The 19,139-nt window shown below is 37.6% G+C and overlaps 1 protein-coding gene across 6 annotated transcripts in view; it reads right to left on the minus strand.

The window, feature by feature from the left end:
- Positions 1 to 6,302: 6,302 nt before the first annotated feature.
- ANKS1B (ankyrin repeat and sterile alpha motif domain containing 1B) overlaps positions 6,303 to 19,139 on the minus strand; it is a 396,936-nt gene continuing 384,099 nt past the window's right edge. For 3 of the 6 annotated variants that reach the window (XM_060777255.2, XM_067469140.1, XM_060777259.2), the window contains 5 exons: positions 14,720 to 14,806; positions 11,720 to 11,857; positions 9,123 to 9,290; positions 8,121 to 8,209; positions 6,303 to 7,908 (listed from right to left, as the gene is read on the minus strand). In XM_060777255.2, coding sequence (XP_060633238.2) covers positions 7,818 to 7,908; positions 8,121 to 8,209; positions 9,123 to 9,290; positions 11,720 to 11,857; positions 14,720 to 14,806 — 573 coding nt within the window. In that variant the 3' untranslated portion in view covers positions 6,303 to 7,817. Of the gene's footprint in view, positions 8,210 to 9,122; positions 9,291 to 11,719; positions 11,858 to 14,719; positions 14,807 to 19,139 lie in introns of all 6 variants that reach the window. The other 3 variants (XM_067469139.1, XM_067469141.1, XM_067469138.1) reach the window with 2 other exon arrangements.

Raw genomic sequence — 19,139 nt, forward strand, 5'->3', positions numbered from 1 at the left:
CTGTATCAGAAAATTGAGCTGATGTGGTTTATCCAAAGCAATTTTCTGAATCAGTACCCTAAATAACCAAACCGAATCTAAAGTTGGCCAAAAACTGATTCGTAACTCCATTGGTACTAATATTGGAGAATGGTCTCTGGTAAAAAAAAGTTTGGGAATCATTGAGTTAAAGCATATATTTATGGCTATGTGACCCTATCTAGCTTGGGTGGTAGCAAGAGTTGAACTATTCTTAGATGTCTCCTCTAACATAGAATAGATGAAGCCCTCTCATTTCCTTCCTAAAACACTGCTGGAATTATATCACTCGCTCCTTGAAACAGTATTTTCCAACCTTTGACATAACTGAACACTGTTGTGAGTATCATAATATTGCTGAGCTGCCTCTGGGAAGTGCTTAACTGGCAAACTGATTGAATTTTGGGGAGCACTAAGATGATTGTTAACTTTTTCCTTTGTAGCTTGATGTGTGAGTTTTAATTTGTCTTGGGAATGTATTGATTGGCAAATAATGAAATACAATAGCTGAGTCTTCTCAGAGCTGAACCATCGTTGTTGTTTTGTATGCTTTGTTCGTTGGGGTTTTTTTGCTGTAAAATAAATAACGTACCTGATATCCAGCCTTGATTAGTTTGTTACAAACATTTCAACTGCTAATGGTATCAAAAAACCAACTATTTTTAAAGGAAATAAAATTATTTGAAAATACATATTACGGTCAATGACCAGCAACATAATGAATAATGTTTTCTGTTTCCTTTGCTACTATGACATTGAAGTGGTTCTTTTTCATTCAGTGGTTAACATTTTGCTTATTTGTTGATTTTTTAAACAGTAAGTATCCTGTAAGTTATATGATTCTTGAATTATACACACTTGGGCAAATGCATAATTACTGCACAAGTATTTTGTTCATTCATTTGAACAGACTGAACAATTCTGTGTTCATTCCTTGTATTTATGGAGTTTTATTCTCTATTCATATGAATGGGATAGCCTATGAATGGGATAGCTCTATTCTGTCGCCCATGCTTTTTAACATCTACATGAAACCGCTGGGAGAGGTCATCCGGAGTTTTGGAGTTGGGTGCCATCTCTATGCGGATGACGCACAACTCTACTACTCCTTTCCACCTAATGCCAAGGATGCCTCCCGGGTGCTGGACGAGTGCCTGGCCGCTGTGTCGATCTGGATGAGGAAGAACAAGCTGAAAATCAATCCTGACAAGACAGAGGTCCTCCTGGTCGATCGTAAACCGGATCGGGGTATAGGGTGGCTACCTGTGCTGGACGGGGTTACACTCCCCCTGAAGCCACAGGTCCGCAGTTTGGGTGTCCTCCTGGACTCGTCGCTTACACTTGAGGCTCAGGTGTCGGCGGTATCCGGGAGGGCCTTTGCACAATTGAGACTTGTGCGCCAGCTGCGACCGTACCTCGAGAAGGCTGATCTGGCCGGGGTGGTCCATGCCTTGGTCACCTCTAGAATGGATTACTGCAATGCGCTCTACGTGGGGCTACCCTTGAAGACGGCTCGGAAACTCCAACTGGTCCAGCGGGCAGCAGCCAGGATGCTAACTGGGGCTCATTACAGAGAGAGGTCAACCCTTCTGTTTAAGGAGCTCCACTGGCTGCCATTTATTTTCCGAGCCCAATTCAAGGTGCAGGTGCTTACCTACAAAGCCCTGAACGGTTTGGGACCACCCTACCTGCGTGACCGCATCTCCACCTACGAACCCACACGCTCGCTCCGGTCATCTGGGGAGGCCCTGCTCGTGATCCCATCCACGTCGCAAGCGCGCCTGGTGGGGACACGAGACAGGGCCTTTTCTGTGGCGGCCCCCCGACTTTGGAATGCCCTTCCAAAAGATCTTCGCCAGGCCCCTACTTTAGCAGCTTTCAGAAAGAATCTAAAAACTTGGCTGTTCCGATGTGCCTTCTCAGATTAGGAATCCCCACCCAAGTCCTAGAAGCACTTTAGCACAATTAACATTACTGCACACCGTACTATTTTATTCCCATGCTCCTCCTACCACTCTAGCACTTTTAACCCTGTACCCCACTGCGCTGGCCGGCCCAGTTTTAAAGTGTCATGATGTATTGTTATTGTCGTTATTGCTTGCTTAACTTATTGATTTGCTATGTTTTCTACTGTTGTGTTGTTTTTACTGTATTGTGTTTTGAGGCTTCGGCCTGTGTAAGCCGCATCGAGTCCTCCGGGAGATGCTAGCGGGGTACAAATAAAGTTAATAATAATAATAATAATAATAATATTGGAATTCTGGTAGTCAAAGGATCTATTGGATCAAAGTTAATTACTTCCAACTAGCGTGAAATGTTAAGAGGCATAAATGTGTTGATTGAAGTTTTTGTTTGGGGCAAAGCATAGTTTACACCAACAATGATTGATTTTTATATATATATATATATATATATATATATATATATATTCACCACGAGAAAGTGAGCATTTATGGGTGCATCTACACTGTAGAATTAATGCAGTTTGACACCACTTTAACAACCATGGCTCAATGCGATAGAATCCTGAGTAGCCTAGTTTTACAATATCTTCTCTTCCAAAGATTGCTGGTACTTCACCAAATTACAGGTACCATGATGCAGTAACATTCAGGCATGACAGTTAAAGTGGCGTCAAACAGCATTAATGCTACAATGTAGATGCACTCTAGGATACCATACTTGTGAAAGTGGTTTATTTGGGCAAACATTTTGTTGATCTTGTGGCACAATTGAAGTTAGTTTCACTCTCTTTACAAATGCCAAGATCTATAAACCTGGCTCTAAATTGATTGGTAAATGTATTATCAAGATGGATGATTTCACTTTTAACTTTGGCTACCTTTGCGGCAGGGGAACATATTGCAGATCCTTTTGTGTCAGTAAAAATGTTATCGTATTTGAAACAGAGTTATTTCATTTCACAAGGAAAGTGAGAAAATGAGAAAGAGCATGCTTCACTTCTCTCCTGTCCAAAGTATGTACGATATATAACATTGAACTTTTCTGAAGTGTGTTAATGAAAAGAGATCACACATTTATGGTGACTAAAGTGTTATTTTATTGATGAAATCTGAAAGGTGCAACCTATAAGATGGAACAATGGGTACAAAAGTATTTTCCTACAACCTTTGAGAGTTTAAACTCCTTACTTTAAAAAAATGATTTTGAAATGAGTTTTTCTCTCTCCCTCTTAATAGTTTTTTCCCTGTTTCCAAACAGCTCCTATCCTTAGCCAATACAAGTTGATTGTTATCTCTATCTTTTTGCCATGACATATATTAAAAAATCAGTCTGTATTCATGTGTTTGTCAGTACTGCCAATGGAGTTCAGAAATTTCTGTAGCTTTTAATAGGAGGGCTATAAGCATTTTGCATAGATCTTACTTAGGCGATCCCTTGTTGTCCAAGTAGGATTGTTTTCCAAGATCGGTAGATTGCATAGATCAGTATTTACATAATTGAATGTAATATTGTTGTCCCTTTGCATTTTTAAAAATGTACCCCCTGTAGAAGGCTTTAATGGCATCAACAGACTAATTTCATTTCCAAAGTAGGTAACTTGTAAACTGTCAGGAGCCTCAATTTCCAACAGAAAAGGTGACAAATGGAAGAGTATCTCTTATCAGCAGAAGACAGAGTACCTTAAAGGTAGTTCACTTGGAAATTTCATCCATTTGTACTTACAAAAGTGTTGTCATGATTAAAGTAACATTTTAAAGATTTCTTGAAAAGGGAGTTTCTCATTATTACCTAGGGTTTGCTATCTAAATGTGTTCAATTTTGAAGCATAATATATCTAGAATTTGTATGTGCATATACAAAGTTGTATAAGTAGAATTGCTAGTTTAGAAATAATACATAGAACAACTGAATAAATATCACTTTGCAATCTTTCCACTGTTTCACTAGGAGAGGTTTAGTGGTCACCTTTAATGTGAGCCTTGTGTGTGAATTACATAATTCTGTATTACTGCAAATCTACCAATGTTTGCGTTTTGTTTCTAAAAAATAATGATGAGTCCTTCTGCTAAAGATTCAAAATGATTGTTTCCCCAGAGGATTGCATTTTTATCCAGTTAGTTGACACACTACCAATGTAGATGTTAAAAGTTAAAACGATTTTGATTTTGCTCTGGCCATTATGAATTTATAAATTTGTATAATTTGCAAAAGTCGTGTTTATTCTTCAGTTGTAACTAAAGACAGTTTGATAAAAGAACCCATGCCTGTCACCAAATGAGGGACACAAGGGCAGGGATACTTCCCCTTACTTTGGTGGAGGAAAGATTGGAGAACGGATCCAGAACTCGGATATAATCTTCTAAACCAGATTCTGTTGAGGCCTTTTCTGGCATCATTGGATGAAGGGCAGGGGTTGTAAGAAGGGAATGGGTTCTGGATTTCTCTCTCTCTCTCCTTTTTTTTTTGAGTCAGGAGCAACTTGAAAAACTGCAAGTCGCTTCTGGTGTGAGAGAATTGCCCGTCTGCCAGGATGTTGCCCAGGGGACGGCCAGATGTTTTACCATCCTGTGGGAGGCTTCTCTCATGTCCTCGAATGAGCAGCTGGAGCTGACAGACGGGAGTTCACCCTGCTCCCTGGATTTGAACCGTTGACCTTTTGGTCAGCAGTCCTGCCGGCACAAGAGTTTAACCTATTGTGCCACTTTGGCCTCCAAGGGAGTTCTGGTGAAAGCTGGGGACCATGGTTATTACAGAGAGTATAGTGGAATAGTGTACCAAGAAACCTGATGCAGATAAAGTGTAACCGTAACAACTTGTATTGTGAGTGTATTCTTTTATTTTGTACATGAGCTTGGGAGGATCCATGGGGAAGGAGAAGAAACCCAGGTTTCCCTTTAGGCAGAGAGAGGTGCAGAGAATGGATATGCCAGGTAAGGGAAAGATGGACACTTGGAACATTATCCTTTATTTTGATCTCAGGAAATCTGATTTTGTCCTCGGCACTATTGCTGAAACAAATATTCCTATCCCCAAATCTTAAAGTGGTCTGTTTGGGTGATGATAAATTATGATTGCAAGTGCAGTACATCTTACCTTTCCCCCAAAATTCTCCTCTTTTCTTTTATACATCTTGTATCTATTGACAACGTTGTTGTTCACCCTGCTATATAGACCTGAAGCCTGAGCTACTTTTTAGAATTACCTATACCAGTTTTCTTTCTTGCATTTAAATATAACACAAATTCATTATTTATTTCAAAAGCTTGCCATGGCTTTAACTCCTCATATTGCAACATGTCCTTGGCCTGTGTCTTTGGTCCTCCATCTGCCTTAAGCCATTGAAAAGTTATCTCCCTAAAAAGGTCCACTATCATTCCCTTGTGCATGCCTCCGCCCATGTGCATGATACTATTTCTGTCTCTTCTATACAACGGCATATTAAAATGGTGTATCTTATACAATTTATGAAATCCAGATTTGGGGATTATATAAAACTGTGAAGATTGTACTTAAATTTGTTATATTTTTTTGTCTGTGTTAGGAAAGACTTGAGAAACTGCAGATCACTTCTGGTGCAAGAGAATTGGCCGTCTGCAAAGACGTTGCCCAGGGGACGCCTGAATGTTCGATGTTTTACCATCCTATTGGAGGCTTTTCTCATGTCCCTACATGGGAAGCTAGAGCTCAACATATGGGAGCTTACCCTGCTCCCCAGAGTCGAACCGCCAACCTGTTGGTTGACCAGTTCAACTGGCACAAGGTTTCAACCTACTGCACTACCAGGTCCTCCCGGTGTTATGGTGAAGATGCAACGTACAACTATATATCTCCTGATAATACTGAGCCATCTGGTTCAAGTTGTTGCCTTTGGCCAACATCAGTCTCATTATTTAGTGGAGGAGACAGCCATGTTAGATTGTTGTAATAAAATCAACAAAGTCTTGTGGCGTCTTAAATACTAACAGGTTTTTGAATAGCAGCCTACAATTTAGTACAATTAAACAGATTGTTATATTATGGCAATATTAAAAGTACATAATGGAAAAAATACTGCAATCCTATGAAAAGCCACTTCTTCAGCAGTCAGTCAGTTGCCAACAGACTGATTCATCTTATGAAGTAAGCAGCAATCCATGAAAGCTTGTGCCAAATAAAACATGTTAGCATTGAGGTGTTATAGGATTCTTCATTGCTTTAGGATCATTATACGTGAGATATGACAAACCATTGACTAATGAAATGGTTCACATTAATATGTTCCATGTTCAATTGCATTCATTATCATTCCCGAACAGCCTAGTGTTCAATAGAAGCCAATATTGACTGTACAACTTCAATTTATTTTGTGTGCTTTCATAGGATATAAATAATGACAAAAATTACAAAATTTATAACTGGAAGCCCAAGCATATTTACATAGAAGTATTTGTTGCAGTGAGGCTACTATTTACTTTTCTCCTATACAATATTCCTTTTGGTACTATATTTTTCAGTGTTTTCTTTCAGCCTACTACATACATATCAACAATGAATAGGCAAAATATGTACAAGGAGCTGATCGTTTCAAGTAAATTGAATACTGTATTAAAAGGTGTTTTCTTGTCATTCAGCGCTATGATTAGGTTCAACTAAATCATATACAATTTTCAATTTTAAATCAGGTTCCATTATCAATTTTGTTAAAAATCCAGGTTGAGTGTAACTGAAATCTCTTCAGTTAAATATGAAAGAATAATAAAAAACATTAAGTCAACCACACTATTCATCAATATCTCTATAATGAAGTTCAAAATGACTCACAATTTGACTGGATAGAATATACATTAAAATGTATTTTTTGCCTATGATTGATATTTTTTACTTCATAATTCATTCAGTTCCACTGAAATATACATAATGTTATTATACAAATACTCCACAAAGACATTACAAAATTAAAATACTTCAAAGAAAATTGTAAGCAAATTTGTATTAAGTCAAATGTCAAGCCAATGCTCAACAGGTTGTTTTGTGGAAAGAATTTATTACTTTGGAATTTTTTTAAAGTTTATTTAGGAAAAATCCTTTTGAGTTGTACTTTTTCATGAAAACCAACTTTCTGAGACAGAAAATTTGATAACATTTCTAGTTTTGATTAAAACCATCTTTCGGATTCTTAGAAACTCAAACTCATGGCTATAGTTGCTTGAAAAACTGTGTACAGTTGTGTGTATCTGTAGTGCAAGCACTGGTGGCTTCTGTCGTACTCCTCCTACAAAGCGAACCATCCAGTGTATTGATGACCCCACTGTTTCTGCTCTGGCAGACAGAACAGTAGCAGCTATTTAACTTTAAAATAAATCCAAACTCTCTTCATAATTACTGACTTTCTTTATAAATATTCATACTTATAATTTTCCTCTATCCCACAAAAATATTCAATGCAAGGTGCCTTTTCATGCATTATTAGTCCTCTTTTTAAGCCATTCATAAAACTCTGATTCTTTGTAACACTGCTATACATTTCTCATTTCTCTAAAGGATTAAATGGCATGACGATTACATAAAACTAGCAAAAAACAAACCAGGGAAGCTAATGTTTTTCTCTTACTAATTGTTTAAAAGATATTAAGCAGTAGAATTAATTTTTTGTATAGGACTCCCACGGTTCCAGAAACATCTTGCATTACATAATTTGAATCTGTTTCAACTTAAAAATGGTCATGTTTGAGATTTTTTTTAAATAAACCCAACCACAACTGAATTGTTGTATTACTGAGCAGCATTAATGTTAGAGACCTTTGTAAAAGTAGAACAGTAAAATACGAAATCAAAGAAAGCACTGTGGCAAAGTCCTAAGAGAAGTGCTTGCGTGAAAACAATCTCCCACTCCTCTCGTGGGCTGTAATTGAAATGTCTTCGTCCCATGTCATTCTTCTGTCAATGCTGCAGGAAGAACAATCATCAGAAATGACCAGCAGCCTTTCCCCCCCACTTTTATGTTTTTGCTAGTTTCAAGGCCACTCATATAGTGCAGTCTTCCCCCCTACTAGACTGAAGAGTTGCCGTCAAGGAAAGGCTGTGCTATGACTGCTTTGAGTGCAAGGCACAACAAGAACTAGAGGACAGTTCACTATCAGAAAATTGTGGTTTCATACTTGGTATTAATTCCTCTTTTGGCTTCTTGTCCTGGTTCTACAATCCACGGTAGGTTGGCAAGAGTCTTTTGTTCAGTGGGATCTATCTGCTTTGAAACAAATAAAGAGAAACACAACACTGCTTTATCTACTCCGGTACTGAACATTTTAAAAAGTCCTCAAAAGTGGGTCACAGTGGCACATCATTATCTACACAGCATGTACCATGTATTGCTTTCCTGGGGCTATAGCCTATATTCTGTTTTATTATGATAATCCAAGGGGACATTGATTCATTATTTTCACTCCCTCCTAGAACTGGGCTGGTGAAGCAAGATGTGTCTAAATTAAATCTGAAGTTATGAGCATGTAACGGAAAACATCCCTTTGACATTTGCATTCCCAATAACATAAGGATTTGATGCTTAAGGACTTGAAGGTCAGGTTGCTAGGATCACTTTCTCATATTGTCTTTTTTTCTGGTCCGAATGTGTATATTTATAGCTTTATCAAGTAATCACTAATAACAATATACTTCATGTTTAACAAAGACAGGCTAATGAAACTCAGCTAGGATTTTTTAAAATAATGCTAAATGTGTACATTCCTAGCAGCTTGGAGGAAGCACTGCATTCACAGAACCCATAACTTGTACTGCATTTATGGAATACTGCTTTTTGTTACAGTTAATGTACCAGACTCTTAAGATGGCTAGGACTGCCTCCTTGAATGTCTTAAAAGGTTCTGATTTGTAAAATGTGGTATATAATGTGTGCAATATAAATTAGGCCTATTGGTAAACTGTGCTAGCAGTTCTAAAGTTTTGCAAGGGCAGCAGACAAAATCTCATAGTTTTGAACACTTTCACCAACGTTTTTTCTCCAGATACTGCTGTTAATGGGAGCACAACTATGGAAGCACAATATGCCAGCAGGTCTCCTGCAGCCTCAACCATAAATCTGCCCCAAGATGCAAGCAGCATCAGACCTCTTCTGTACACCCAATTGTACTTGTCTTACTCACCACAGATTTTCGAATGCTAACACGTGGTTTGGGAATGGGTTTGGTAGGCTTATTATCAAAGCTTTCTGGAAGGGTTGAAGAATGTCCTCCTTTTCTTGCTTGAAGTGCAAGCTGATAGGCTACCTCAAAAGCCTGTCCCAATGTGAGAATTATTTCATAGGCTAAATTCTGGAATGGAAAAAATGTGATCTTAAATGTAGTCTATCTAAAATAATTTTAAAGAAAATACAAATTCTACATACAAGTCAGCACTGTTTCTGGAAAGGGCTACAGAAATAACTTCTAATGCATTATTTGCCGCTATTAAAAATTAATTACTAATATAGTCTATCTCTCTCTGACACACACCCACACACAAACATACACACACAATGTGTCTACTAAAGTGTAAACATTCACTGTGCATCAACTCTGCAATCATGAAGACAAGGCATAGGACAGACAAAATGCCCAACTTCTGCAAAAAGTATAATGCACCACTGAATGTAATGTGCACCTGTTTTGAGGTCCATATTACAAAAAATGTATTTGCCCTCTAATGTAATGTGTCCAACAGCATAGGATTAGCATATCAGGAGGGCAGCCAGCATGAATGAGGCCATTTCAGAAGCCATGGTCCTCTATCAGACCGAGGCTAGCAAGTTCCCAACTGGCCTAGTTCATGAGGCCTTCAAAACCATGAATGAGGCCAGTTGGGAACTACGTGGGACTGAGCTGTGGAAGAGGGCAGGATCTGTGGCTAAGCGTCAGGAAGTAAATGTGGTATAACTTCTCATGCAAGGATTTATTGTTGACTTGCACAGTTGGCTTTGTCTAAAATCTGTAATCAGCATTATACTGAACACTGAACATCTTGTGTGCCAATATTTTGGAAAATACTTTAACTCATGGCAGAGTCAACTGATGTAAACAGGGAAATCATATGTCACTATAGAAAACTGGGACCTGTTGTGAAACACAAGTAAATAATTTATCCTGTTTCTCTTTAACAAGAGTTATTTCAGAAGTCAGAGTAGTCAGTATGGTCTTTATCTTGAATGGTGTCCCAACATAGGCTGAGTAATCATTGATCATGTTATATTTTCATTGCTTTTTCACCTGTTGCCTTAATAGTTACTCTTCAATTGAAGTGAAAATACAACAGCTTTGGTTTATAGCTACTGAACTCACTAGAATAAGGAAAAAGCTGCAGCTTGGTTGTCTTTTGATTATTTGTCTTTGTTTTTCCACTACCCATAGGAAAACATAAGGAATGCTCAAAATAATACTTTGAAATATCTCATAGCTTACATTTTATTTTGCCTGTTCTCATGATTTCAACATGATAAAACATAGCTGTGGCTTTCTTCAATCCAAGTTTGGATGTTTCGTAATAGCACCAGCCATGTGGAAATACCCTTGACATTTTCTCTCTTCTATCTAATTTGCATTTGAAAAACCTATTTGGTGTTTGAAGTGGAATTTACAGTATACTCTTTGGAAAATAAACTGTCTGCATACCTTTACACATATATGCAGATCTTAACCGTACAGGAAAAGTTTAGTTAATATTTTATAATTACACATTGATTTTTTTCTTATACAGATATGACATAATCTTATACAGGTATGACATAATCATGACGGAAGTAGGATTTTTAAAACTTTAAGGCATAAATTCGAATTCTCAAAATAGGTATGTCAGAAAATTCAAAATCCTACTATTATAAATGACAATGAGGTACCTTGAAGACTTTATTAGCAACCGTAATCTCTGTGCAAAATTGATCTGTTAAAAGCATGATGCCTCATTTTTTATTAAAAATAATTTATTTTGCCTAAATCCAACTAAAATGTATCCATGGAATAAACTGGAACTAGTTAAATCAACCCTTGTAAACACTGGTTCACTAGGCCTACACTGGTTGGGGCAAACAAGTTCATTTGGAGCTTTGATTGGCTTAAGAGTATAATAATAGAAAAGGTTATTCAAGTTTGTTTTGTCTCTTAAGGCATGCATTTGAAATGTATATCACCTCTATATCAAGCATAGTTTTGATGCAGTATAGAAAACATCTGTTGCAGCATGATTGAGGATAAAAAATGCAGTGTTTTATACAATATATAGCTATACTGGAGGGTTTTTTCCCCCCAAAGAGGCACGGATGGAGGGCAAAAGAGAAACATGCCAAGAGGAAGGAGTGTCAAGCTAAACCTGACCGGGATCGCCTTCCACCTGGAAACCAATGTTCTCACTGTGGGAGAACATGCAGATCAAGAAAAGGGCTCCACAGCCATCTACGGGCTCACTGCCAAAACACTGAACTTGGAGGACCATCATACTCAGGCTATGAGGGAACTAAATTCAGGCATGCTGACCACTATACTATGCTGTACTCTACTGTACTAGTACCAGTCCTGGAGAGTTTTCATCACAGCTGAAATCTTTCTCTCTCTCTCTCTCACACACACACACGCACAGACACACACACATATTTGCTTGAACCACTAGTTGTCTTTCCACTTCTAAATGATTCCCTTATATCTATTACAAAGATTTCTAATATTTTAAAACTGCAAACAATTAAGTGATCAAGTAGAAAATGACTTAAACCAACCACATCAAAGGCTGTGAACACATGGCAGTAGTGATGATTTGTCTTCAAGTCTTTTGTGATATAAGCAAAAGTAGAGAGGTCTTCAGGGTCTTGTGCAGCACAGGAAATGTTACGAATCTCGTGTTCAGCAATAATATTCTGAGTTTAAGGAAAATGAAGGTACACTTTATCACAGTACAAATGGGACAGAGACAGCTTCTCGGTTGTTTAGATGGCTTGAAAGTACAAACAATTTCAGACAGCAAATATTATCTTCTGATTTATACAAATAATTGAAAGACACAGCTTGTGGAAGAAATAGATTGATAGTGGATCTTTATTTTGAATCAATTGATTCGTCCACACCAAGAAGTTTTGCCCTTTTCAGTATTACAGTTTATTTATCAGTTACCTACACGTGTACTGTGACAACATTTACAACTATGATATTTTTTGCTTTTGTATGGGCCATCACATCTGAATGCCTTAGGTGTCCTTGACATGTTGGAAACATGATTCATATCCTCAAAGAAGTTGAAACCAGCAAATCTAGTTTATAAAGCACTAAATTTGATGTTAATTACAGTTAGAGTTGATTGGAACAAAGAGCTCTCTAATACATATCAATCAATGGAAAACTGTTCTAGCTATCAGTTTAGACCAAAAAGCGATGTTCTGTCCATCAAAAACCTATGTTTTGGGTGGCCTTGGATACAAGCACTCTTTTTTTTAACAAAACAATCTGCCCATTTTACCAAACGGTTGGCAAAGTAATGCAGATAATACTTTCATGGGGCATATGATGTTGGCATGTTCAATGATTGGTGCTTTAATGTTGAATGTATTATAAATTACAGGCTGTTTTCTGCTACAGAAATTTGGAAAATTAAATGTGTCATAATGGATAAGAAACACTACTTACAAAATTTAACAGAAAGAATGTATACCCTTATTGCATCTATCTTCTCTAAATGATGCTTCAGATTAAAGTCACCAGCATGCATTTGTTTTGTGTATTATATACACCTGGCAAGAATAACTGTTTCCATAATCCATAAATTCCTATTTGCGCACTGTGCACTAGTGCTACAAGAATGAGGCATATGTTTTCCGCTAATATTCTGAACTGTGTGATGAAAGCTTGTTTTCTGAATGAGGACTATTGTCAATCTATGCCCAGCCTTCCATGTCCCATCATTAATCTCTTTCCTCAAGACAAGCTGATTCTGAGACCTCAATGGAATACTAATTTAGCTGTCTTTTAAAATAATACGTATTCTAAACTCTCATGATTCAAAGTGATTGTAACATTCTGCTATTAAATTCTCTTATCTAAAAGTGTTAGAGCATTTTTGAAACTATTATTTCTGCATAAAGCATCCCCTACAGAGAACCACAATCAAATTAATGATTTTGCCTTAATGAGCACCAGTTTGTATAGATCTTTAAACTAAGTGATGTTTAATACTCATTTAATTTTATGCAATCCCTTTGTTTTATTCTTAGTTTCAGTGCTGTTGGACTAAATAATGTAGATTGTTATCAGATTTGCAGTGATAGAAAAAAAGAAGCAAGAATCCAGTTTCCCACAAATAAAAGTAAAAATATCGCCATAACTTGGAGACTGTGTTAATGCTGCTTTTAATGAAAAAAAAAAGAAGAGATTTTCAGAACGAGACGTCTCTGTTTCCCAGACAGCATAGAGAGTAAAAGGAATTCTTGCCCTTAACCTAGTGATGGTTTTAAAACTCAGTGGGATTCATGGTTTTTAATGTACATTTAAAACTCAGTTCTGGTTCATTGAAAGGTCTGCTAGAATTTGAATTCTCTCAAGTGAATACGCCATGTTTACTTAGTGGATTTGTGTATGTGCCGGATGTGTTTAGTTCATTACTGTTTATCCAAGTACAAATCTCAAGGGAAAAAGAAAAGGATTAAAGCTTGAGATCACAAAACTATGGTACTCACCTGAGTAATTTTCACTATATAAAGCAGAAAGAAATTGCACATTTCTATCATTTAGAGCTATTTCATAGGGCTACTTTCAGTTTTCACACAAATTGACTGGTAAAGAACATTCAATACATAAAGCCCAGTGAGAAGCCTTATAAAAAGTTCGTAGCATTTAGAGGAACTGAAGTGCTGTATATTTGGTTGTACCAGATATATCATGGTGCAGGTGAGAAGGTGGGCTCTCACAATATTGTACCAGGTTCAGGGAAATTTTGTGTGGACAAGGGCAACGGCTTCTCCTTTCCATGCTAGTAAATAACAACAACTTTATTTGTATTCTGCCCTATCTCACCGAGGGGACTCAGGGCGGATTCCAACATAACAATGGCAAACATTCAGTGCCTACATAAAACACACGATACTAACATAAAATCCCAGAAAACCCCATAAATAAAAGTCACATTAGAACCTAACATCAAATTAAGACCTAACATCAGTAAATTAAACCTGACATCAATAAATTAAACTACATGTAATCAGACAAAATTCTATAACAACATAAATCTAAGCAAAACATCCACGTTAGTGTACAACAGCCAGCAAGGGTGTGGGTTGGTTATGTAGTCAGATGAGGTCATTGGGCTGGTGTGGACCAGGAAAGCCGAAATATGAATATGACGAGAGTTTAGGTCTGGTGGAAGAAACATTATAGCTACCCCTTTTATGGATATTGATCTAGTGTTTGGGGGTTGATGCTTCCATGGAAGGATCCAGACTGTGTGCTTCATTGATGTGAAAGTTCTCACATTACTCTGGTGGCATGAGAAGGAGTAGCATTTCAAGTAGCTTCCACAAGTACCAGAAATGTTGAGACTCCCTTAGAAATGTAAACACTTCCCATTTTTTAAAGCTGGGGACAGATTTCTTAGGGACAAGGAAAATGACTCCATAGGGGTAATCTATTGTGCTGAAAGATGAGATACAAGGAATTCAAACACACTATAGCTAACAGAAGAAAGGATGGCAATGGAGCAGCTATTTATAAATAATAGATGAAATAATACCTACCTTATTTGTTGCATCAATAAATTTTACTCCCTTATAAGAGACTGATAAAACAATGGTAGGGACTTTCTTCATTTGTTCTGTAGACTTCTGAAATTATTTAAAAAAGTAATGTATTGAATGCTTGTAATTGTTTTGAACAACTGAATCTAATCTGATACCTGTTCCAGTGCTTAAATTTGTAATGTCTGGTTTCACGGGCTTGTAAAATTATTAAGATGTACTTACTTATATGCATTGATATTAATAATTTACTTTACTTTAAAAAATCTAACTATATACTGCCAGGATAAATTAAACACTTCCTTAAGTAAATACAAAAAACAGTGATACCTTGACCCAGCTATAATGCACAAAACACATCATGCAAGAATTCCAAGATACAGTGGCCTCTTCAGCTATTTTCAGACAGAATAAACAAAAGTGGCAGGCCTATATTTTGTCTCAGACATTACTTTTGTTTTCAGTTAAGATGGTCTGGACTGGAGGGCATCAAAGAAAGCAAAGGCCACTCTACCTATTGGAACAATACAATATGAATGGGTTCCTTGGTAGACAGGTTAAACACAAATAATCCACTGATAAGGATCAGATAATGAATAAGTCCAACAAATAGGTAGAATGTGAAACTTAGACTGTTCAATTCACAGTAATCACAAAATTAAACAATATGAAATAAGTTCTGTACAGTCTTTTAGTAGTATCGTTGTATGTTCATGAATCAGCCTCCCACGACCGGTTTCGGCCTTTGCTTCAAGCCTTCTTCGGGTGGTCTGTAATTTTACATACATACATACATTTTACAATTGTATGGGTTGAACATAATGTAATAGAATGCATTTAGAAATACTTACAAAGTTCAGTCTTTTACATATGTTCTCATAAGAGATACTTAAGTTTTTTGCAATGGGATCTAGGTAAAAGGAACAAATTGTGGCTATTAACATTTAAAAATTACATATATCAAAATACATGTTTTCCCATGTACATTACTCACAACGCCATCTAGTGTTGACATTTTCCACACCTATAACTTTAAATGAGCCTTAAATTAACTTCTCTGTCTCCTCTACATCTGATGCTCATTTTCCTCTTTAAATAGAGGAAACCCCCAGATCTTGTTCATACTCGCAATTAGAATCAAACTCAGAAGCAGAGTATCTTGTGAGTATACACCTAATTGGTGAAATATATTGGGAAAACATGTATTTTGATATATGTAATTTTTAAATGTTAATAGCCACAATTTGTTCCTTTTACCTAGATCCCATTGCAAAAAACTTAAGTATCTCTTATGAGAACATATGTAAAAGACTGAACTTTGTAAGTATTTCTAAATGCATTCTATTACATTATGTTCAACCCATACAATTGTAAAATGTATGTATGTATGTAAAATTACAGACCACCCGAAGAAGGCTTGAAGCAAAGGCCGAAACCGGTCGTGGGAGGCTGATTCATGAACATACAACGATACTACTAAAAGACTGTACAGAACTTATTTCATATTGTTTAATTTTGTGATTACTGTGAATTGAACAGTCTAAGTTTCACATTCTACCTATTTGTTGGACTTATTCATTATCTGATCCTTATAAGTGGATTATTTGTGTTTAACCACTCTACCTATTGGCCATGTGAGGATAAGGAACAAAAGCTAATCCAAATCCATTAGAAACACCAAAGTACCTTCCATCTTTCTAGAGCTACATTTTGTAGGATTTTCCTGCCTGGCCAATACAGCTTCACTGAAATATATTTCCTGCACTTCTTAAGGTAGTTTGATTTGTTATTTTTGCTGAGAGGAGAGAGAGCACAGAATGGCCACATAATATTGCTGGAAGCAACATATCAAAGGAAAACTGAGTCTGATATTAGATAAATATAAGCCCAATGTGCATGACTAGGTTTCTTTCCTAACGGCATCTTATTAATATTTATTGTATTTGACACAAAAATTCACAAATATATAGAACCTGAACAATGTGCTTTACATATCTTCAAAGGTGTACTTGTCACTGTAATCCTAAAAGATCTACAACCACTTTGTGTGTAGAATGTAGATCTAAAGGAGGTGCAAAATGCATGCCTGGGCCAAATGCATGACTTATTACAGACTAGAGGTGGGAAGGAGAAAGAGATCACCACATTCATGGATGAATAGTTTAAATCAGTGGTTCCAAACCTTTTTTTAACTTCAACATTAGAACCAAAAGGGTTACAGATCAGTTTTTGGTCAACTTTATATTCGATTTGGCTATTTGGGGTGCTGATTCAGAAAATTGCATTGGATAGACCATATCAGCTCTAGTTTCTGATACAGAACATATGCCATCTGCTAGCCCACAGAAAACCATATTTAATAATCTAGAGCTGATGTGGTCATAGTAATCTTTCGTGGGTAGTCATCCTCTCCCCTCCCGACATCCCTGTTGCCTCAGCACTATAAGAGTGTTTTGCGAGACCAGTCGCTCTCATTGCTGTGTGGACCACTGCTGGTCCACAGACCACAAGTTGGGAACCACTGACTTAAATGAAGGACTGATGGGCTGTGCTTATAATTTATTTATTTATTTATTTTTGGGCTTTTATATTCCGTCCTAACTCAACCTCCAAAGAGGGACTCAGGACAGCTAACAAATCGGCACCCCATAGCACCCACATCGGAAAAATATAAATATACAATTTAACAGCAGTATAATCATAACAGTATAAAACAGTATAGAACAGTACAAAACAATATAAAACCATATAAAAACAATCAAGCAGTCAGTGGTTACCAGTTTGAATCAACATCCAAGGGGCAGTCAGTTCTATATAAGTTGTCACGTCAGCCAGTCAGCCTAATCTACAAAAGCCTGATCCCATAGCCAGGATTTTACTTGTTTCCGGAAGGTCAAGAGGGATGCAGCATATCTAATTTCACTGGGGAGGGCGTTCCATAGCTGAGGGGTCACCACAGAAAAGGCCCTATCCCTTGTCCCTGCCAGACGCGATAGTGACAGTGGGAGAACAATGAGCAGGGTCTCCCCAGATGATCTTAGGGCCCTAGATGGATCGTAGCGGGAGATACGTTCGGACAAGTAAACTGGGCCAGAACCATTAAGGGTTTTTTATTTATTTATTTGCTTACTTATTTACTTACTTACTTACTATGCTTGTATACCACCCCTCTTAGCCAAGAGGCGATTCGAGGCGGTTTATAGGCCAAAGCCAGCACTTTGAATTGTGCTCAGAAGCTGATAGGCAGCCAGTGGAGCCTGCGTAACAAGGGTGTTGTGCACTCCCTGTACCCAGCCCCGGTGAGCAATCTGACTGTCAAGCGTTGGACTAGTTGAAGCTTCCAGGCAGTCTTCAGAGGCAACCCCACATAGAGTGCATTGCAGTAGTCTATTTGGGATGTAATCAGAGCGTGGACCACAGTGGCCAAGTCAGATTTCCCAAGGTACGGGCGCAGCTGGCACACAAGTTTTAATTGTGCAAAAGCTCCCCTGGCCACCGCTGAGACCTGGGGTTCCAGGCTCAGCGATGAGTCCAGGATCACTCCCAAGCTGTGAACCTGCATCTTCAGGGGGAGTGTAACCCTGTCAAGCACAGGCTGTAACCCTATGCCCTGTTTGGCCTTGCGACTGACCTCTGTCTTGTCTGGATTAAGTTTCAATTTATTCGCTCTCACCCAGTCCGTTACAGCTGCTAAACACCGGTTCAGGACTTGGACAGCCTCCTTAGTAACAGGTGGGAAGGAGTGACAGAGCTGGACATCATCTGCATACAGATGACACCGCACCCACCTGCATTAGCTTTAGCCACAATTTCTATTCTGTATTGTATAAGTACATCAAAAGCAATAGGAGAATACAACTTAATAAAAGGATCAGTCAGCTTCCCATTTATAGCCACTATAAAATTCTTCATTTATTTTCAACAGCTTTGCATTAGATGGAATAGTAAATGCTTTGATGAGCCTTGTGTACCAGGAGTTTCCCTGTTTGCTTGAGGACCAAGAAAGGACATTCAGACTTTTTAATGAGAGAGTCTGAGGTTACATTTGACATATGTAACTGACATCTTTTCAGATCACCTTTTGTTAAGAGTTAACCTGAATGGTTCAAGTATTTCTTTCTGTAATATTAAAAAAGCAGCACCACATATCAATCTCTTATTTGTGTATCACTAAATATAGAAACTTGATAAAAATAAAATAAATAACGATTATTCTTCCAACAGTATTATTTATTTCCAAGGGCATATGTGCATGTAAACTACAAACAAAAGCAATTGCAGTAATGAGCTCTGTGAGTTTGTATGCTCATTGCTGTGCATTTTAGCGACAAAAGCCACTTCAAGGCAATCCAGCCTCATACAATTAGAATTGCTTAAGGGGACAAGTCAGGCTTGCTCACTGAAACCGCCTCAGGCAGGT

The sequence above is a fragment of the Anolis sagrei genome, chromosome 5 (genome assembly GCF_037176765.1).
Source record: "Anolis sagrei isolate rAnoSag1 chromosome 5, rAnoSag1.mat, whole genome shotgun sequence".
Lineage (NCBI taxonomy): Eukaryota > Metazoa > Chordata > Lepidosauria > Squamata > Dactyloidae > Anolis > Anolis sagrei.